General features: G+C 47.7%; 1 protein-coding gene across 1 annotated transcript in view; it reads right to left on the bottom strand.

Annotated features, from left to right (window-relative positions):
- TMPRSS2 (transmembrane serine protease 2) overlaps nucleotides 1-22,296 on the bottom strand; it is a 43,650-nt gene that overhangs the window by 14,565 nt on the left and 6,789 nt on the right. The window contains exons 2-7 of the mRNA XM_043873607.1: nucleotides 18,758-18,828; nucleotides 15,922-16,144; nucleotides 9,823-9,909; nucleotides 9,021-9,134; nucleotides 6,409-6,535; nucleotides 5,163-5,273 (exon numbers count right to left, since the gene is read on the bottom strand). Coding sequence (XP_043729542.1) covers nucleotides 5,163-5,273; nucleotides 6,409-6,535; nucleotides 9,021-9,134; nucleotides 9,823-9,909; nucleotides 15,922-16,144; nucleotides 18,758-18,772 — 677 coding nt within the window. The 5' untranslated portion in view covers nucleotides 18,773-18,828. The remainder of the gene's footprint in view (nucleotides 1-5,162; nucleotides 5,274-6,408; nucleotides 6,536-9,020; nucleotides 9,135-9,822; nucleotides 9,910-15,921; nucleotides 16,145-18,757; nucleotides 18,829-22,296) is intronic.

The raw sequence follows: 22,296 nt of genomic DNA, 5'->3' as shown, positions 1-22,296 counted from the left end.
AGAATCTGCCTGCAATGTGGGAGACCCAGATTTGGTCCCTGGACCAAGAAGATCCCCCTGGAGGAGGGCATGGAAACCCTCTCCAGTATTCTTGCCTGGAAAATCCCATAGACAGAGGAGACTGGAGGGCTACAGTCCATGTGGTCACCAAAGAGTCAGACACGACTTAGCGACTAAATAACACCAGCACGAATGATTCTAGGAAGACTGTGAACATTTTAAACATAAGCAACGCAAACTGAGTAGCTTAAGCCTAGCCCTCTCCCCCACCCTCCTAACTAGTCAAACCATCAACCATGGGACCAACTCAGGTTCACGTCCACCCACTGGACACACTGCGACCTTCCCAGCACTGCAAGTTGGCCTCCAGGTACGGGAAACACTGGTAGACTGGAGTAGCTGCTAGCTCCCAGGCCCATCCCTCACACAGCATCCTCTGACTCTACGGCCGGGGCTGGGGGACCAACCTTCCCCACTGCCTGGGCTGAGAGGACCTCTGGGAAGCAGAGTTTCCAGGGTGGAACCAGCAGGGCGACCAGGATGAGCTGGACACCCCAGTGGGGACCATGAGACATTCTTCTGGACTCCTAGACACACACCCTAACACACACTAAGATGCATCTCTGGTGTCTGCAGAGAGAAGAAAATCGGGAAAGAGGAATCTTCATTTTGTAATGTTATCTAATACCACGGAGGGCAGAGGGCACAAACAGGTGGCCAATAGAACATAGCCACCTCCCAAGGTGGCGCTAATGGTAAAGAACCTGCCAGCAATGCAGATGTGGGTTTGATCCCTGGGTCGAAAAGATTCCATGGGGGAGGAAATGGCAACCCACTCTAGTATTCTTGCCTAGAGAACCCCATGGACAGAGGAGCCTTGTGGGCTACAAAGAATCAAACATGACTGAAGCATGAACGCCTCCCTAGAATGAACCCAGAGCTGATCAGAGTGACAGGTCCTACTTAGAGTCCAATCTCCTCCCCGTCAGAATCTCAGACAAACTCTCACCACCAACAGAGAAATCAAACTCTTAACGGTGATTCTCCCAGACTTCTACTCATTTGCAGTTTTTGAAAGGAAAAAAGAAATAACCATGCCCAACACACCCATGAAAAGATGATCAACATCACTAATTATCAGAGAAATGCAAATCAAAACAATGAGGTATCACCTCACACTGGTCAGAAGAGCCATCACTAAAAAGTCTACAAATAACAAATCTGCTGGGAGGGTTGTGGAGAAAAGGAAACCTTCCTACACTGTCAGGGGGAATGTAAGTTGGTGCAGCCACTATGGAGAACAGTGTGGAGATTCCTCTGTTCCATTTAGTTCAGTTGTTCAGTCATGTTTGACTGTTTGTGACCCCCATGGCCTACAGCACGCCAGGCTTCCCTGTCCATCACCAACTCCTGGAGCTTGCTCAAATTAATGTCCATTGAGTAGGTGATGTCATCCAACCATCTCATCCTCTGTCATCCCCTTCTCCTCCCGCCTTCAACCTTTCCCAGCATCAGGGTCTCTCCCAGTGAGTCAGTTCTTCACATCAGGTGGCCAAAGTATTGGAGTTTCAGCTTCAGCATCAGTCCTTCCAATGAATATTCAGCACTGATTTCCTTTAGAATGGACTGGTTGGATCTCCTTGCAGTGCAAGGGACTCTGAAGAGTCTTCTCCAACACCACAGTTCAAAAGCATCAATTCTTCAGTGCTCAGCTTTCTTTATAGTCCAAATCACACACCACACATGACTACTGGAAAAACCATGGCTTTGACTAGCTGGACCTTTGTTGGTAAAGTAATGTCTCTGCTTTTTAATATGCTGTCTAGGGCGGTCATAGCTTTTCGTCCAAGGAGCAAGCATCTTTTAATTTCATGGCTGCACTCACCATCTGCAGTGATTTTGGAGCCCAAAGAAATAAAGTCTCTCACTGTTTCCCCATCTATTTGCCATGAAATGATAGGACCAGATGCCATGATCTTAGTTTTCTGAATATTGAGTTTTAAGCCAAATTTTCACTCTTTTCTTTCACTTTCATCAAGAGGCTCTTTAGTTCTTCTTCACTTTCTGCCATAAGGGTGGTGTCATCTGCATATCTGAGTTTATCGATATTTCTCTCAGCAATCCTGATTCCAGCTTGTGCTTCATCCAGCCTGACATTTTGCATGATGAAGTCTGTATATAAGTTAAATAAGCAGAGTGACAATATACAGCCTTTGACGTACTCCTTTCCCTATTTGTAACCAGTCTGTTGTTCCATGTCCAGTTCTAACTGTTTCTTCTTGACCTACATACAGATTTCTCAGGAGGCAGGGAAGGTGGTCTGGTATTCCCATTTCTTTAAGAATTTTCCACAGTTTGCTGTGATCCACACAGTCAAAGGTTTTGGCGTAGTCAATAAAACAGAATTAGATGATTTTCTGGAACTCTCTTGTTTTTTCAATGATCCAATGGATGTTGGCAGTTTGATTTCTGGTTCCTCTGCCTTTTCTAAACCCAACTTGAACATCTGCAAGTTCACGGTTCATGTATTGTTAAAGCCTGGCTTGGAGAATTTTGAGCATTACTTTGCTAGCCTGTGAGATGAGTGCAATTGTATGATAGTTTGAACAGTCTTTGGGATTGGAATGAAAACTGACTTTTTCCAGTCCTGTGGCCACTGCTGAGTTTTCCAAACTTGCTGGCATATTGAGTGCGGCACTTTCACAGCATCAGCTTTTAGGATTTGAAATAGCTCAGCTGGAATTCCATCACCTCCACTAGCTTTGTTTGTAGTGATGTTTCCTAAGGCCCACTTGACTTCACATTCCAGGATGTCTGCCTGGGTGATCACACCATTGTGGTCATCTCGGTCGTGAAGATCTTTTTTGTACAGTTCTTCTGTGTATTTTTGCCACCTCTTCTTAGTATCCTCTGTTCTGTTAAGTCCATACCATTTCCATCCTTTATTGTGCCCATCTTTGCATGAAATATTCCCTTGGTATCTCTAATTTTCTTAAAGAGATCTCTAGTCTTTTGCATTCTATTGTTTTCCTATATTTCTTTGCATTGATCACTGAGGAAGGCTTTCTTATCTCTCCTTGCTATTCTTTGGAACGTTGCATTCACATGGGTATATCTTTCCTTTCCTCCTTTGCTTTTAGCTTCTCTTCTTTTTTCAGCTATTTGTGAGGCCTCTTCAGACAACCATTGTTCCTTTTTGCATTTCTTTTTCTTGGGGAGGGTCTTGATCACTGCCTCCTGTACAATGTCAATTTCATGAACCTCCATCCATAGTTCTTCAGGCACTCTGTCTATCAGGTCTAATCCCTTGAATCTATTTGTCACTTCCACTGTATAATCGTAAAGGATTTGATTTAGGTCAGACCTGAATGGCCTAGTGGTTTTCCCTACTTTCTTCAATTAAGTCTGAATTTGGCAATAAGGAGTTCATGATCTGACCTACAGTCAGCTACCAGTCTTGTTTTTGCTGACTGTGTAGAGTTTCTTCATCTTTGGCTGCAAAGAATATGATCAATCTGATTTCGGTATTGACCATTTGGTGATGTCCATGTGTAGAGTCTTCTCTTGTGTTGTTGGAAGAGGGTGTTTGCTATGACCAGTGTGTTCTCTTGGCAAAATTCTGTTAGCCTTTGTCCTGCTTCATTTTGTACTCCAAGGCCAAATTTGCCAGTTACTCCAGGTATCTCTTGACTTCCTACTTTTGCATTCCAGTCCCCTATGATGAAAAGGCCATCTTTTTTGGGTGTTAGTTCTAGAAGGACTTGTAGAACCATTCAACTTCAGTTTTACTGGTTGAGTCATAGACTTGGAATACTATGATATTGAATGGTTTGCCTTGGAAATGAACAGAGACCATTCTGTCCTTTTTGAGATTGCATCCAGGTACTACATTTTGGACTCTTTTGTTGACTATGAGGGCTACTCCATTTCTTCTAAGGGATTCTTGCCCACAGTAGTGGTCATCTGAGTTAAATTCACCCATTCCAGTCCATTTTAGTTCACTGATTCCTAAAATGTTGATGTTCACCCTTGCCATCTCCTGTTTGACCACTTCCAATTTACCGTGATTCATGGACCTAACATTCCAGGTTCCGATGCAATAGTGTTCTTTACAGCATTGGACTTTACTTCCATCACCAGTCACATCCTCAACTGGGCATTGTTTTTGCTTTGACTCTTGTCTCTTCATTCTTTCTGGAGTTATTTCTTCACTCTTCTCCAGTAGCATATTGGGCACCTACTGACCTGAGGAGTTCATCTTTCAGTGTCCTATCTTTTTGCCATTTCATACTGTTCATGGGGTTCTCAAGGCAAGAATACTGAAATGGTTTGCCATTCCCTTCTCCAGTGGAACACATTTTGTCAGACCTCTCCACCATGACCCGTCCATCTTGAGTGGCCCTACATGGCATGCCTCATAGTTTCACTGAGTTAGACAAGGCTGTGGTCTATGCAATTAGTTTGATTAATTTTGAGATTCCTCAAAAGACTAAAAATAAAAGTGCCATATTATCCTGCAATGCTACTCCTGGGCATATACCCAGACAAAGTATAACTCAAAAAGATACATGCACCCCAGTGTTCACTGCAGCATTATTTGCAGTGTCAAGACATGAAAGCAACCTAAATATCCACTTATCGATGAGAGTATAAAGATGAAGTACACATATACAATGGAATACTACTCAACCATAAGAAAAAATGAAATAATTCCTTTTGCAGGAACATGGATGGACCTAGAAATGATCATACTAAATGAAGTAAGCCAGACAGAGAAAGACAAATGCCATATGATATCACTTATTTGTAGAATCTAAAATATAAAACAAATGAATTTACCAATGAAGCAGACAGACTTATAGACATAGAAACAGGCTTGTGGTTGCCAAGGGGAGGGAAAAGCAGATGGACTGGAATTTGGGGATTAGCAGATGCAAACTATTACATATGGGATGGATATAAACAACAATGTCCTACTGTCTACCACAGGGAACTATATTTAATATCTTGTAATAAACCATATGGAAAAGAATGTGAAAAAGAATGCATATATTTGTATAACTGAATCACTTTGCTGTTTGGTGGAAATGAACACAACACTGTAAGTCACCTATACTTCAAGAAAACACATTTTTAGAAAAAGAAAGCAGCAAATCGAATACCTGTGGTAGAGTTTTTTGTAGAGATCGACATTGCCGGCACTTGTGTTCAGCTTCATAAAGCTTGTGGCTCCGCTGTTATCAGCTATTCCTTGGCTAGAATAGAAACTATTCCTAAAAAAAGACAGAAAGACTTACTTAAAATAATAGCTTTGCTGCGAGCATTTGCAAATCCTATGCTATCGCTATATCACAGTACTTCTCTTATATGATGTGCAGGTTAAGAGCATTTTGGAAAACAAAAACACAACTTCTAATTAAGTGACACCACATGATAAGCATCCAATAACCCCGAAGTGTCAGGGGAAAGTCCTCTATCAGTCATGTTTCTAATCTAATCTGGATCAGGATAAAAGAGCAGTAAGAATACAGATGTGTGAGGACGTATAGTGTACCCGAACGTATACTGTAACTACACATCAAAATGCTCCCAGTGATAAAATGTAGACCCTGAACTATGATGAGACATCCCTACGTCATTCATCATGACACAGACTGCAACTAGGGGGAGTGGCATTTGGAAGTAGTTCCCTAGCTAAGATGGCAACTTTCTTACCAGGTGGTAATTCATTTTGAAAACTGGCATAGGGGGAATAGGCTAGAACTGCAGAGAAGTCACATGGGGACACTCCCAAGGAAGAGAAGGTGGCAGTAAAATGGCACAGCCTCCCCCCGGGAGGCTGGACTGGCAGGCGTGCTCTGATGAGCCCCTGGCTGGAACCTTCTCTGGCGGCCGCATGAGGGATGTATTCTCTTACCGATAAATCCAGTGATCACCTCTCTCTGTTCAAAAGCCCCCAGTGCCTCCTGCATTCCTGTAGTGAAGCTCTCACAGATCTGTTCCCTCCGGCCTCCCCCGCAGTCCTCCCCACTGGCCCCCACCTTCAACCCCCACCCAGGAGGCGAGCTGAGTCAAGGCTTCCACCTTGCACTGGAGTCTCCTCCAGAAATGAGTCTCTCAAGGCCCTTAGCCAGCACCCGGGACCCTGGTGACCTTGGTGCTGGATAGCCCCGAGGAACCAGGAACAGATGGATGCCCAGGAGGAGGTGGGGCTGGGGGCGGCCAGGAAGGGGCTGTGGGTGTGGGGCGCACGCTCCCCTGCTGGCTCCCTGGGGCAGCTTTGGGAAGAAGGCAGACGTGTATGGTGTCCGTCGGCTGGCACTTCCGGGGAGGGGCAGAGAGAAGCACCGATTCTATGCTTCTGTGCCTGTCACCATCACCGGGGAGGACGAGGGTCCCAGAACTCACCGGTAGCCCATGTCCTGGCAGGCCACCCTCCCGTAGCTCTCACTCCAGTCGTCCTGGCACACGGGATGCCAGGACTTCCTCTGTGCCGAGTACACCTGAAGGATGAAGTTCGGTCCATAGAGGCGAACTGTGGGAAGGGAGGTTCCGGTGAGTCCCAGACCGTGACCTTCATCCTGTCCTCACGCGGGCTGCATCCTCCCCGGACACAAAGCCTCCAGAGGGGTGGAGCTGGCTCCCTCTCCCCAGCTACACACAGGAGATGCCCCGAATCTAGCCTTTCCTCTCAAAATGTGCCTTTCAGCCAACAGAGCTAAAAACAGGTATTCAGATAAAAATGAACATCATGCACACGTTCATGACAGCATTATTCACAGAAGCCGAAAGTGGGTAACATCCAAACGTTCGTCGACGGAGGAACACACAGAATGCAGTCCTTGCACACAGTGGAACATTACTAATCCATGAAAGGGGATGAAACACTGAAACGATACAACAGGCATGAACGTTCACACGATTGATATTCTCCTGACTGAAAGAGGCCAGGCAAAGGTCCACACACTGTAGGACCCCATTTCTATGAAACATCTGGAGGAAGAAATCTATGGAGACAGAAAGCAGATTAGTTGTTGCTTAGGGCCTGACATCCGGGCTCAGGCCACCATGGAGCAATCAGCCTCGATTTCCTGATGCTTCGGTGATGAACGATTTCATCCACCATGTGAGTGGATAAACCAGCTGTGGGGCATCCAGACAGTGGAATATGATTCAACCTTCAAGAGAAATGAGCCATCAGGCTGTGAAGAGACATGGAGGAACCTTAAGTGCACATCAGTCAGTGATGAAAGAAGCCAATCTGAAAAGGCTACACACATCCTGTAGGATTCCAACTCTATGATACTTGGGAAAAGGCAAAACCATGGAGACAGTAAAAGGATCAGTGGTTTTCTGATGAGAAAGTGGTTTCAAGACAGGGAGGTGAGGGGCTGACAGGCCCAAGCTTCTATCCATGGCTCAGTCTTTGTGGGGACCAGCGCTCACAGAAGCCATTCAGGAGCCACCCAGAATCGCCTCATTGAACAAAAGACCCTTCTATCACCCACGAAATGACAAGGGCCTTAGGAGCTCGGTGTCAGGAGCTGGGGTCGGGGACCAAATACCAGAACAAAAGATGCACCAGGTGGTCTCATCACTTGAAAATCACCGTGGTCTCAGGAGCCCTGTGCTGGGAACTGGGGTCGGAGACCAGCACCTGTCCTCTATTTAATCTCACAGTGTATGAGTGTATGTATTAGTATCTGTGAGCATGAGACTGTGTGTGAGTGTGTTACGTGAGAGTGTAAGTGAAGTGGTAGGTGGGATTTTTCACTGCATACCCTTAGCTACTTCCCGAATTTTGATCTATTTGAGGACATTAACTCTTACAGTATTTAAATAAATACAACTTCAACATTAAGAAGAGAAAGTCTCTCCAGGCAACATCATGAGTTGGTCTTGCTAGAGTTATCCAAACGTGCGTGGACACAGGTATTAAAACATCAAACACCATTCCATCCAATAGAGTAACCACATCTGCTCAACCTCAGAAACTCTCCACTTTACTTAAGAAAATGGTGACAAATATACTATCACCCATGAAGGCAAAGCACTATGTGGACAGTCTGCAGAGTGAGTGAGTCTGCCAAGTGCAAATCCTCTCCTGTAGGCGAGAACTCCAGGAACTCCCAGTGCAGAGGAACCCACGGGCAGGACAACAGTGTCTCACACAGGTGCCCTGACCTGGACATGGGGTGTAAAAGAGAACCATCTCCCCAGGACAGCCACAGAAGGATGGACAGCTCTGGGGTGGAGCACAGCCTCTGTCTACACTTGCACTCAACGTTAATGGCTCCCAGAGCATGTAGCAGGCTTCAGGCTTTGGGTAGGGTCTTCAGCGGATATCAGCGCAACCCTCATCCTCAGGCATCATTTTCCCTGCTACACCTACTTTGTGTTCAGTTGCTCAGTCGTGTCTGACTCTGTGTGACCCCATGGATTATAACCCACCAGGCTCCTCTGTCCATGGGATTCTCCAGGCACGAATACTGGAGTGGGTTGCCTTTCCCTTCTCCAGGGGATCTTCCCGAACCATGGACCGAACGCATGTCTCTTGCATCTCCTGCACTGGGAGGTGAATTCTTTACCACTAGTGCCACTTGGGAAGCCCACAGCTACTGAAAAATTCATTGAAAATAAAAGCAGAAGCAGTGTCCACCCTGGGACAACAGACATAGACCACCCGAAAGGCAGCTTGCTTAGAAACCACAGAGCCCACTCCCAACCTGATATTTTAAACAGTTTGCTGTTTTAGTCACATCCTGTGGCAGCTGGGGCATGAATGTGGCCTGGCCCTGGGCTGTGGTCTCCCATCCCCTGGCTGTGTGACTCCAGGCGGGAGCTCGCCCCCTCTGAGCCTGTCTCCTCACTTGAAAACTGGGCTTGGAAGCAAGGTTCAGCCTCCAGGAATGGAGTCGGTGATGGAGTGATTGACATGCGGGATACGGGCCTGGCACCATGCGCCTGCCTTGCTGTGGCCTCTGTGGGGGCCCCCTCCCACCAGCAGCCCCGCCACTCACCGCAGCGGTTCTCGTCCTCGCCACCGGGGCAGTGCAGGATGCCATCGCACCAGAGAGAGGGGCTCACGCAGGTCCCAGAGGAGCCGCACTCCAACCCTGAGCACCTGTCCTCCACTTGCAGAGAAACAGAGGGAGACGCCCATCAGGCTGAGAATCCAAGGAAACCCCCAGCCCTCGGGACAAGAGACAGCAAGCCGTCCCCTTCTATGTTAAAAGGAGGGGATGGGTCCTTGCCGACAGCGTATGTCAAAGGAAGCAGGGCTGACCACAGCAGTGGTGAATCCCCCGGGTTTATCACTTCCGGTCAGAGGCGGATCCCTAACCTGGGATCTAGACAGCCGTTCCCCGAGCCCCCGCCACACGGGTGAGTCCTGTGACCCATGATCCCTGCCCCAGGCTGGTGGAGGAGGCCTGGCTGTGGGTGCAGGAGCCCCCCGGGGAGGGTAGGCCTCCAGCCACCAGCGTGTACACTGAAATGCAGGAGACGGGTGTGCCCCCGAGCTGCGGGTGCTCACGAGTGCCAGGCCCCACCCGGTGTCCTAAAGCACAGGGCGAACTCAGCGTGCTTGTCCCCCATGTGTCAATACCACATGAAGGACAAGGGATCTTGACAACCCACAGGCGAGGAGGAAGTACGCCAACGAGACTGGCAGCTTCCAAGAAAGGTTATCCAAGCATCTGGTAGTCAAACGGGAGGAAAGAGATGGGAAGCTTCCTGAGGGGCTGTGGGTGGGCCCCTGGTCCAGACAGCAGGGCTGCTGAAGGGCCAGCACAATGCAACTCGGCCCTGGACGGCACTTACTGTACTTCCAGAGGAGGACGGCGGCAAGGATTGCTCCTGCCAGTAGGGCCGCCAGGGTGAAGGTGACGCACAGGACTTTCTTAGTCTCTGCAGGAAAAGAAGTGAGTACACAACTTAGTCACCTGGTTTCTTAGACTCTCAAATTTCATGCAGTACTTTTATGGTATATCTTATCAAGGAATAATAATTTTGTTTACACTTAAATAGGGCTTTTCTGATAGCTCAGTTGGTAAAGAATCTGCCTGCAATGCAGGAGACACCAGTTTGATTCCTGGGTCGGGAAGAAGACCCTGGGGAAGGGATAGGCTACCCACTGCAGTATTCTTGGTCTTCTCTTGTGGCTCAGCTGGTAAAGAATCCTTCTGCAATGTAGGAGGCCTGGGTTCAATCCCTGGGATGGGAAGAGTCCCTGGAGAAGGAAAAGGCTACCCACTCCAGCATTCTGGCCTGGAGAATTCCATGGACTATATAGTCCATGGGGTCGCAAAGAGTCGGAAACGACTGAGCGACTTTCACTTACTTACTTACTTATACACTTAAATATTATTCAGCCATAAAAAGAATGAAACTGAGTCAGCTCTAGTGAGGCAGATGAACCTAGAGCCTATCATACAAGAGTGAAGTAAGTCAGAAAGAAGAAAGCAAATATCATGTTTTAAAACATACATATGGAATCTAGAAGAATGGTACTGATGAAACGATCTGCAAGGCAGGAATAAAGAGGCAGACACAGAACAGCCTTGTGGACACAGTGGGGGAAGGAGAGGGCGGGACAAACGGAGAGAGTGTCGTTGACACGTACACACCACCGGGTGTAAAGCAGCCCGTGGGAAGCTGCTGGTCAACACAGGGGCTCAGCTCGGCGCTCTGTGATGGCCTCGAGGGGTGGGATGGGGGGCTCGGTGAGAGGGAGGCTCAAGAGGGAGGGGACCTATGTATGCTTGTGGCTGATTCTCAGTGTCCGTACAGCGGAAACTAGCACGACATTGTAAAGCAATTATATTTCCATTTTTTAACAGTGACTTTTCTCTTTAAGAGCATATCCTGTGAGGCCTTATTTCTTCCAGAGAGTTGAACTAAAGTTAACTTTTTGGAGAACCAGAGCAGGAAGCCGTGATACAAAGCAAACATAGACTGAAGTTAAGCTCTTAAGAAAGTAAGATAGTCTTTGAGTCTTAAGAAAGTCCAAAAACTGATGAATGTAAAAAATTGGTTGAATAAAGGAAATATACCTTGCTCCAGTAATTGCAAGCATAAGCAAAATAATAATAACACTCCCCAAACTGTCATCTCCAGGGATGTCCCTGGCTGTCCAAAGGTTAAGACTCCAAGCTTCCAATGCAGGGGCCCCAGGTTTGACGCCTGGTTGGGGAGCTAAGATCCTGCAAGCCACAAAGCACAGCCATTCTCTCATCTCCATGTCGGGGTACTCGAGGCAGGAGAAAAAAGCCTCTTCCTCAAGGCAGTTTAGGGAATGGGTGGGCCAGAGTCACACTGACTCACTGACTCACAGTCACTGGACTCATGTGGCTATTTTCACTTTAATTAATTCTCATGTTAAATGATATTAAATCATTCTGTAAATTCAACTGCTCAATAGTCCCACATGGCCAGTGGCTGCCGCGCTGGACTGTGAAGAGGAAGGATGATCTATCACTGTGGGAGTATCTACAGGGCAGTGCTAGGGTCGCTCCCCAGGTATGAGGACAGGAGCTCTGGGCTCACATTTCTGCCAAGAAGACAAGTTATAGGACAAGGTCACCAGAGTTTGCTGCTGCTGCTTCTGCTAAGTCACTTCAGTCGTGTCCGACTCTGTGCGACCCCATAGACGGCAGCCCACCAGGCTCCCCCGTCCCTGGGATTCTCCAGGCAAGAACACTGGAGTGGGTTGTCATTTCCTTCTCCAATGATGAAAGTGAAAAGTGAAAGTGAAGTTGCTCAGTCACGTCCAACTCTTCGCAACCCCATGGACTGCAGCCTACCAGGCTCCTCCGTCCACGGGATTTTCCAGGCGAGAGTCCTGGAGTGGGGTGCCATTTGAAAACAAACCGACACGCCACTATTGGTCAGAGCGTAAGCCACAAGTCCTTCGAAGCTTCCGAGTAAGACGCCCACAACCACCACCCCCAGCAGCTCCTGTGCAGAGAGCGCCCCAGAGCCGGTGCTTCCCTCGGGAGATGGGTGGATGGGCAGAGGAGAGGAGAGCCAGGGCGAAGGCTCTTATACAACCTACTACTCCTTAGCTGCTACAGGAGGACATCGGGCAGCAGCGGTGGAGCCCATGGGGAGGCCCTGCACCCGACCTGTGCACATTTTTCCTTCCAGAAGTCCACCAGACCAAGACGTCCAGTTCCTGGAGTCAGTTGAACCACTGGATCTGAGCATGAACCCTCAGCCCTCATTCTGTTACCACATTCTGCAGATTCCACAGTCTGTGCTCAAACCGGCTTAGGAATCACCTGGGCAGCCTGTTACCCAGAGATTCTGACTCAGCTAGGGGAGAGGAGGCGAGTCTCAGACCTACAGGCTCCTGGGTGAGGTCATGGCCGCTGGTCTGAAGAGTGCCATGTGACACCAGCCACGTGTTATCAGGACTTGGTTCGCGGTCAATGTGTCTGGCAGCAGGCAAGGTGGTGTCGCCAAGGAGGCCCAGGGGAAATTCCAAATGGTCAATTTGATTCATCAGTAAAGGGTGATTTCTTCCTTTGGGTGACTTTCCTGTGTGTCATAGTATCCAAGATAAGACACCGTGCCTGGTGAGTAGAAGGATGTTAAACCAGGCATCCTGAACCTCTCATTGAGAGGGTGTCCTGAACTAGGTGTCCTGAACCTCTCCTGGACAGGGTGGCAACCTGCTCGGCTCTCGCTAGGAGTGTGGGCAGCGGGGGCCCCAGATCTCACTGCTGGTGGACACCTATTTCGGGATCAGAGTCTGGCCAGTTAGACTGGAATGGGTGCTGGTTTGCAATTGTACCTATTTGGGTGTAGGTACAACTGACTAATCATTTGTCCTTGTTATTGTTGTTCAGTCCCTAAGTCATGTCCGATTCTTTGCAATTCCATGGACTGCAGCACGCCAGGCTTCCCAGTCCCTCAATCTTCTGGAGTTTGCTCAGACTCATGTTCATAGAGTTGGTGATGCTATCTAACCATCTCATCCTCTGCCACCTTCTTCTCCTCCTGCCTTTAATTTTTCCCAGCATCAGGGTCTTTTCCAATGAGTCAGCACTTTGCAATCAGCTGGCCAAAGTATTGCAGCTTCAGCTTCAGCATCAGTCCTCCCAGTGAATATTCAGGGTTGAATTCCTTTAGGATTGACTGGTTTGATCTCCTTGCAGTACAAGGGACTCTCTCAAGAGTCTTCTCCAGCACAATTTGAAAGAATCAATTCTTTGGTGCTCAGCCTTCTTTATGGCCCAACTCTCACATCTGTACATGACTACTGGAAAAACCGTGTGTATGTGTTAGTCACTCAGTTGTGTCCAACTCTTTGCAACCCCATGGACTGTAACCCTCCAGGCTCCACTGTCCATGGGATTCTCCAGGCAAGCATACTGGAGTGGGTTGCCATTTCCTTCTCCAGGGGATCTTCCTGACCCAGAGACTGGACCTGGGTCTCCCACATTACAGGCAGATTTTTTTACCATCTGAGCCACCAGGGAAGCTTCTGACCATATGGACCTCTGTCAGCAAAGTGATATCTCTGCTTTTTAATACACTGTCTAGGCTTTCCTAGATCAAGCATCTTCTAATTTCATGGTTGCAGTCACCATCCGAAGTGATTCTGGAACCCCAAAAAAATAAAATCTTGTCACTGCTTCCACTTTTTTCCCCTTCTATCCACCAAGAAGTGATGGGACCAGATGCCACGTCTTAGTTTTTTTAATGTTGAGTTTCAAGCTGGCCTTTTCACTCTCCTCTTACCTTCATTGTTATTAATTGTTGATGTAGCCCTTCTGTGACCAGTGTCAACTATTTGCCTCACAGGATTGTTGACCTTCAGGCCTCCAAAACCCGAACGCTAACACATGCATTAAGGTTCAATGTGAAAGATCTCTTGCTAAAATAAACAGAGCCGGGAAGATAAAATGTCCCTTGTACTCTGAGGATCTCTTGACTTTGTGCTATTTAAGTCACTTGCAAAATACTGTCAGGCTCTGACAGGCTATATACTGCTGCATGACTCCAACTCTATATTCTAATAAAGACAAAATTACAGAGACAAATCAGTGGTTGCCAAGAGTTAGGGAAGGATGAGCTAAGACCATGAGGGGCTAAGACCAGCGGTCCTCAGCCTGGGTACCATGGACATCTTGGCGGGGTCATCCTTGGTGGTGGTCATTCTGTGCACTGGAGGATGTTTAGCATCATCACTGGCACCTAACAAGCAGATGCTAGTAGCAACCCCATCCCAGTTAGAGCAACCAAAACTGTCTCCGGACATTGCCAAATGCCCCTGAGGGTCAACATCACCCTGTTAGGAGCCACCGTCTCAATCGAACAGCCACCACCAGAAAGACATCAGTGCAGAGACAAGTAATTTCTTGAACCACGATGAACTGATGGAGGGAAAGAGAATCACATAGGAAAGGAGTAGGAGTAATTAAGGAGAAGGGATCACCAAGGGGTAGAAAACATAGGAATGGAAGAGAGTAGCGGTGGGGAGAAGGAAGGATGGAAGAGCCAGATATCTGTGAAGCATGAGGGAGACAAAGGAAAGGACAGAGACAGAAATACAAGTGACGGCAGTTGTGAAGAGCTAGGGAGGTCTGAGGAGAGGAATCTTCAAAGGGTACAGATATTACCTGATGCCACTCTTTATGGTGGGTTGTTGGCACATGGAAATTCACCCTGTCATAGATCTTTAACTGTGTGAGTTGTGTGTGAGGGTATGTGTATCTCACAAAATAAAATGTTATCAATGAAAATGTCCCTTGGGCCAGCCCCTGTACTAGCTCTGTGCTCATATAAGTAACTGGCTGTACTAGTCCTGCCTGGGCGGTGCTTACCACATCAACTTGCCTAAGTTACAAGCTAGGGGAGTGGGCACAAAGGGAAGGGATCTGGAGGGAAAGAAGATAAAATGAAATGTAAGGAGAGCAGACAAGGGCTTCCCTGGTGGTCCAGAGGCTAAGACTCCATGCTTCCAATGCAAGGGGCACGGGTTCAATCGCTGGTCGCAGAAATAAGATCCTGCGTGCAGCATAATGGGGCCAAAATGATTAATTAATTAATTAAAAATATGAACTATCAAAAAAGAAAGCAGACAAATGAGAGGACATGAAAGACATGGAATTAAGGTGGTGGGCAGAAGACACACCACCTGCAGTCCCTCACCCGCTCCATGGCCCGCTCAGGTCTGCCTACAAGATCCTTCAAGCCATGAGAAAATGTTGCAGATGCTTCTGGGTGACAACCCCACCAGCCACTTCCTTCACTGAATACAGAATACTCATCAAGCACCTTGACCATGACTTGTAGCATCCAGGAAATGGGTACATGGAGAAAGGTTGTTTCTTCCTGCACTGGGGGCTGGGGGCTTACCATCTACTCAAGATAATACAGTAGTAAACCACGCAGACAAGAAGCAGTTCAGAGAGGCTGGGCTGGAAAGACCACCCTGGGTGGTACAGGCCAAGCTGGGACAGGAGCGTTAGTGGGAGATGAAGGTCTTAGCAGCTACGTATGTGTGCTTTGCGCTCAGTCGTGTCCAGCTCTTTGCAACCCCATGGACTGTAGCCTGCCAGGCTCCTCTGTCCATGGGATTCTCCAGGCAAGAGTAATGGAGTGGGTAGCCATTTCCTCCACCAGGGGATCTTCCTGACCCAGGGATCGAATTCACCACTCTGGCATATCCTGCACTGGCAGGCAGATTCTTTAACACTAGCGCCACCTAGCTAAGAGGGCCCCAAAGGCCCCCGGGGGGTGAGAACCAGGGTCCACAACTTTGACACAGAGATGGGGAAGGGAGAGGCATGCACATCAGCCTTGCAGACCGAGGAGAGCTGGCACTGGGCTGGTGGGGGCAGAGGGCACACTGGAGAAGGCAGACCCAAAATTCGGTTCCATTAGAGAAAATAAAAGCAAAAAGGGTCCTACTTGAGGTGCACGCTGTCCCGGATGGAGGTTTGGGCTGCCTGTAGATGACAGGTGTCGAGGCGTGCGTCTGAACCCTTGGGGTGTACTGGGGCACCACGGGCGGGTAGTACTGAGCTGGGAACACCTCGTAAGCAGGGGGAGCCGTGGGCAGCTGCTGAGGGTACAAGCTTTCCGGCTGGTATCCATGGTTCTCATAGTAAGGCCCGACACCTGGTGAGGATCCCTAAACGATTAAAAAGAAGATGAATGATACAGAGCTGTACTTATTCCAAAGCTGAAAGAAACATTCCATGGCACTCAGTCAGTTCACGGGGACAGCACTGCAGATTCCTATGTGAAAGTGAAACTCTCAGTTACTCAGTCATGTCTGAGTCTTCGTAACCCCATGACTGTAGCCCGCCAGGCTGATATTCATGGAATTTTCCAGGTAAGAATACTGGAGTGGGTAGCCAATCCCTTCTCCGGGGGATCTTCCTGACCCAGGGATCAAACCCATGTCTCCTGCATTGCAGGTGGATTCTTTACCCCTGGGCCACCAGGGAAGCCCATTGGAATCTTAGTATTCTACCAATTTTTTGTGAACACTATGTAGACAGTGGTAAATCTTTTCTTAAAAATGTGTTTTCTAGCTTGTCATTTGCTTTTTAATTTTGGTTTTACTTGTCATTGTTTTTCTTTTCTTTTTTTTTTTTTTGCACTTCTCTCCTCCCCTTATGCCTGCTTAAAATCTGTCCTTTCCAAACCCTGACCCCCCAAGGCCACTGGGGACCCCAGGAGCTTGTGAATTTGCTGAGCTCAGGCCCACTCCTGCTCCCACAGACCACCCACTCGCTAGGCCACCCTGACAGCTGCACCTTCCCTCTTATCTAAGTGCCCACTTGCAACACTCCTCCCCACTCAGTAATTCCTCCCCTTGTTCCTTGCTGACTGAGAGCTCAGAGGGGACTAGTATCCTGAACAGAGGCGACTCAATGCTGAGAATTTTAAATGAGACCTCCAGGGCAGTGTGGTTAGAAAGCAGTGAGCCAATCTTGAGTTTAATAACTCACCAACGTGCCCCTTCCAGAGTCTGAAGCTTGCACCCAAGACCAGAGCAGTAACAGAAAGGGAAAACAGAAGGTAATCTCTCATCTAAATGAGGAAGCCAGAGGCTGAAACAGTGCAGGCGTCTGGTCTCCATCTGAAGCATCTGAGAACTCGCTGACCTTCCCAGGAAAGGTGGCAGCGGGCACGGCGGTCTGACCCTGTGAGCTCCTGTAACATGGGTTTGGAATTTTAAAAGGATCCAGTGAAAACTACCAAATACAGGAACGGGGCAGGAAAAGGTCTGCTTTCCAGATAGAAGAGAGATCTCTGCTGTCAACCACAACTTTTAGTAACCTAAATGTAAGATGATAAGTGAGATGAGATGCGGAAGGTACAGCCAGTCAGTCAGTTCAGTCTCTCAGTGGTGTCTAATTCTTTGCGATCCCATGGACTGCAGTATGCCAGGCTTCCCTGTTCATCACCAACTCCTGGAGCTTGCTAAACTCATGTCCATCAAGTCGGTGATACCATCCAGCCGTCTCATCCTCTGTTGTCCCCTTCTCCTCCCGCCTTCAATCTTTCCCAGCATCAGGGTCTCTTCCAATGAGTCAGTTCTTTGCATCAGGTGGCCAAAATATTAGAGTTTCAGCTTCAGTATCAGTCCTTCCAGTGAATACTCAGGACTGATTTCTTTTAGGGTTGCCTGGTTTGATCTCCTTGCAGTGCAAGGGACTCTCAAGAGTCTTCTCCAGCACCGCAGTTCAAAAGTATCAATTCTTCAGTGCTCAGCTTTCTTTATAGTCCAACTCTCACATCCATACATGACTACTGGAAAAACCATAGCTTTGACTAGATGTACCTTTGTTGGCAAAGTAATATCTCTGTTTTTCAATATGCTATCTAGGTTGGTCACAGTTTTTCGTCCAAGGAGCAAGAGTCTTTTAAATTCATGGCTGCAGTCACCATCTGCAGTGATTTTAGAGTCCAAGAAAACAAAGTCTGTCACTGTTTCCATTGTTTCCCCATCTGTTTGTCATGAAGTGACGAGACTGGATGCCACGATCTTTGTTTTTTGAATGTTGAGTTTTAAGCCAGCTTTTTCACTCTCCTCTTTCACTTTCATCAAGAGGCTCAAATGTAAGGTACATTTGTATCCAAAGTGTGGGGAGGGGGCGGGGGGTGTTTCAGAGAGGGGGTGGCCAGCCCTTTGCTTCAGCCCTGGCCTCTCCCAGGCTACGAGTAAGTGAGGCTACACTGCTCTGCTGGCCACTGGTGTCCCGGGCACTCTCTTTTAACTGGGAAGGAATCTTCCTGCAATGTGGGAGACCCGTGTTCAATCTCTGGGTAAGAAAGATTCCCTAGAGAAGGAAACGTCAACCCACTCCAGTATTCTTGCCTGGAGAATCCAATGGACAGAGGATCCTGGTGGGCCACAGTCCATGGGACTACGAACAGTCGGACATGATTGTGCGACTAACACACACACACACACACACACACACACACACACACATTCCCTCTCTCCACCATCCTGCCTCTGTCTGTCCCCACATCTCACCCCTGCCCTCTGTTCCATCCTGATCAGAGCAGGAAGAACCTCATACCACCACACCCCCTACAACTGCACAATGGCCACGCAACTCCCGCCACCCCACTCCTGCTCACCCCTGACCCCCGGAATGCCTTCACAACATCCAGCAAGCATCCAGCAGACAGTTCTGACAGCACTGACCAGCACGGGCCGCTGCTGGAAACAGCAGAAGGAACCCAGGACGGGGCAAGGCCAGGGAGGTAATGATTAACCACTTACTGAGTTTAAAGCCATCTTGATGTTATCAGCAGCATCGGGTCAAGGGAGGTATTTGGAACGTTCGCGTTGACCTAGAGGAAAGAACGACAGGACTGTTTTGTTTCCATACTGGTGAGTTTGTGGGAGATGAGACAGGAAAGAACCAGAAGACGTTCTGGGCAACAGTCACCTCTCGCCACAACCACGGCAGTTGTGCCTGCTCACCTTCACATTCACCTCATCACTGTACCCACAGCTGCCCACCCCGAAGCATCCGGGGACCTGCTCGCTTGTAACTTACATTCAGGGCCTGCCTCACTCACCCTGCTCCCACCGGGAGGCCCAGACTTCCCGGACATTACATCCACCAAAACGAGAATCCAGTAAAAAAGAAATGGGCTTGGGGAATTTTCAGCCAACAGTTCGGCAGAGGTGATGCAAAGCAAAGCCCTGGGTCAGCTCCTGACAGTGCCATGTCCCCTGATGCCCTTGGGCGAGTGACCTCTCTGGATGCCGGGCAGAAGCAAACGCAGCCATCACACGGGCTTGTTTGGATGAGGATTTAACTTGAGGGTGCAGGCAGACACCTCACGTGCCCCAGCAGTGGCAGGTGTGATGAGAGGTTGTGGCTCTTCCCTCCAGAGCATCCTCAGGGAGAATGAGCAGCAGTCCACCCCCCACCCTCCCACCCCCACCATGGAGCAAGTGGTCTAGAGCTTAGACCCAGAGGGAGGCCACACCTGACTTTTCAAATAACCCATCAGGGGCTTTCCTGGTGGTGCAGTGGCAAAGACTCCGTGCTCCCAATGCAGGGGGCCCAGGTTGGACCCCTGGTCAGGGTACTAGATCCCACATTCCGCAACTAAAGATCCTGTGTGCTGCAACCAAGACTCCATGCAGCCAAATAAGTAAATAAAATATTTTTTAAAAAAAACAAGCTGTATGAGGTGAGAGGGAGGTTCAAGAGGGAGGAGACAGATGTATACGTATGGCTGATTCATGCTGATGTATGGCAGAAACCAACACAATATTGTAAAGCAATTACCCTTCAATTAAAAATAAATAAATCTTAAAAAGCAGAGGAAGAAAAAACCCAACACATACACATACAAACAAGCCATGGAGTCGCTGTAACCTTAATCAACACAAACGTGTAAAAATTCTATAAAACACATTTAGACTCACTCGATACTCCACTTACTATTCCCAAATCCAGCAAAGAAGGAAATTCAGGACTAACCACTTGAGTGGTTTCTAAAGATATCAGTCCAAGAGACTTTTCAAGCAAGAATACTGGAGTGGGTTGCCATTTCCTGCTCCAGGGGATCTTCCTGGCCCAGGGATTGAACCCACTGTCTCCTGTGTCTCCTACATTGGCAGGTGGATTCTTTGGCACTGAGCCACCTGGGAAGCCCTGTACAATACACTTATCAACATATAAGGAAATTGGTCACGAAAAATAAAGCCCTTGGTCATCTTGTTTGCAGACGTTTTTGAACAGTGGTGTCTAGGAAGACCATCAACATAAAAAGCTTTATGGTAACAGCCCATCTGACGTCACTCTTTCCATCATAAGCAAATAATGGCTTTTGTCCACCACTCCTGGCTGCCTTGAATTGATCAAACAGTAATTCCAAGAAACGGCCTTCACAATCACCCACCCACAGGCCCTGTCCTGGGTGAGAAAGCTCTGGGCTTCAAAGCTGGTAGATCTGGTCAGAGCATCTTTCATCTGTAGAGTGCCTGGTGCATAGCCAATGCAGGCAGCAAAGTAGGGTGGTTGCGCCCATGACTCCTGGGACCAGACTCTGGATCCAAACCAAACGCACTCACACTAGCCATGACCTGGGGGCAAGCCTAATAAAGCTTCCGGGCCTCGGTTTCCTTGTCTGTAAAACAGGGAAATGGTTTAACGAATCATTAGGGTTGGTTTGCCTAAGTCACTGCTTTTTAAAAGTGGTTTCACTGTACATGATACAGAAGTTATCTAGGACATACTAGAAGCATCTTTCAGAAGAATGTAGTTCGCTGTTTACTTAGTATAAGAGGTTTTTGCACAGTGTAACAAACATAGTACTTACAAACCTGTTTTTAAAAAAAAAAAAAAGGAGGGGGAGGGGATAACAGTGGCACCCAATACAGGGCTGAAAAAGAAATAAAATGAATACAAATTGGCAAAGAAGAAGAAAAACTGTCACTGTTGGCAGATGGCATGATACTTACTCTACATAGAAAACCCTAAAGATGCCACCAGAAAACTACTAGAACTACTCAATGAATTCAGTAAAGTCGCAGGATACAAAATTAATACACAGAAATCTCTTGCAGTCCGACACACTAACAATGAAAGATCAGAAAGAGAAATTAAGGAAATAATCCCATTTACCATTGCAATGAAAAGAATAAAATATCTAAGGAATAAACCTACCTAAGGAGGCAAACTGGGGAAAATTCTTAAACAGAGGGGATACCAGACCACTTTACCTGCCTCCTGTGAAACCTGTATGCAGGTCAAGAAGCAACAGTTAGAACCAGACATGGAACAACAAGCTGGTTCAAAACTGGGAAAGGAGTACATCAAGGCTGTACATACAGAACTGACTTTGTAGCCCACCAGGGTCCCCTGTCCATGAAATTTTCCTTGCAAGACTACTGGAGAGGGTTGCCATTTCTACTCCAGGGGATCTTCCTGACCCAGGGATAGGACCTATATTTCTTGAGTCTCCTGCATTGACAGGCGGATTCTTTACCACTAACACCACATGGGAAGCTCCTAAAACTGACCATAAAGCTGATAAATGTTGAACAGCCCGTAGAGGCAGGATGGGCCTGATTGGCAGCATTTATAGATTCGCAGATCTGCATCTGGAAAGAATGCCCAAGATGCCAACATGAAATCCACCAGCTCTGAAAAACCCACTGGAGCTCAAGCTGGCACTGCCTCTCCGAGTCCCAAGCAAAATTATTATTTGACTCGTTACACATTAAAAAAAAACCCAAACATTAACTTGGATAAATAAAAATATAAGTCAGTGTGTTTAATCTCGGGAAAATTTGCTGAACAAGTCACAAGGAAGATGTACCAGATCTTTCATTTGCTTTTCATGTAAAGATAAAATAAAAGAACCAGTTCGTGCTGACAGCTTTGAGATTTTTTTAAGATTAAAAAAATAAAAAGAGTCAACATGATTCCAGGTATGAGGGAAAAAACCTGACCCATACCCAGGAGGAGGGGATCAGCATGTAGAATATACACGATGTTTACATCTTTACGTGGGTGTGATGATCACATAATAATAACCTTTCCTACTTCTGCTCTGTAACGAGAGACGTTTCTGAGACTTGACAGCAGTACAGAATCCTCTCGTCTAAGCAGGAAAAGCTGGCACCTTCCTTGGATTAGTTTCAGGTGAGTCCTGCCCTGGCCAAGGTTCTTGCCCCTGGTTTCTCTGCCCGCAGTGGCAGGCACTCCCTGGGCCTCTGAGCTATCTTACCAGTTATAGGTTTGGTTGGAGTTACAGGAAATGAAAATCTGATCTCACTGGCGGCTCTCCCAGTTT

Source organism: Cervus elaphus, chromosome 19, assembly GCF_910594005.1.
Source record: "Cervus elaphus chromosome 19, mCerEla1.1, whole genome shotgun sequence".
Classification (NCBI taxonomy): domain Eukaryota; kingdom Metazoa; phylum Chordata; class Mammalia; order Artiodactyla; family Cervidae; genus Cervus; species Cervus elaphus.
Note: the sequence above shows the minus strand (reverse complement) of the source record. Positions and strands in the feature narration are given on the sequence as shown.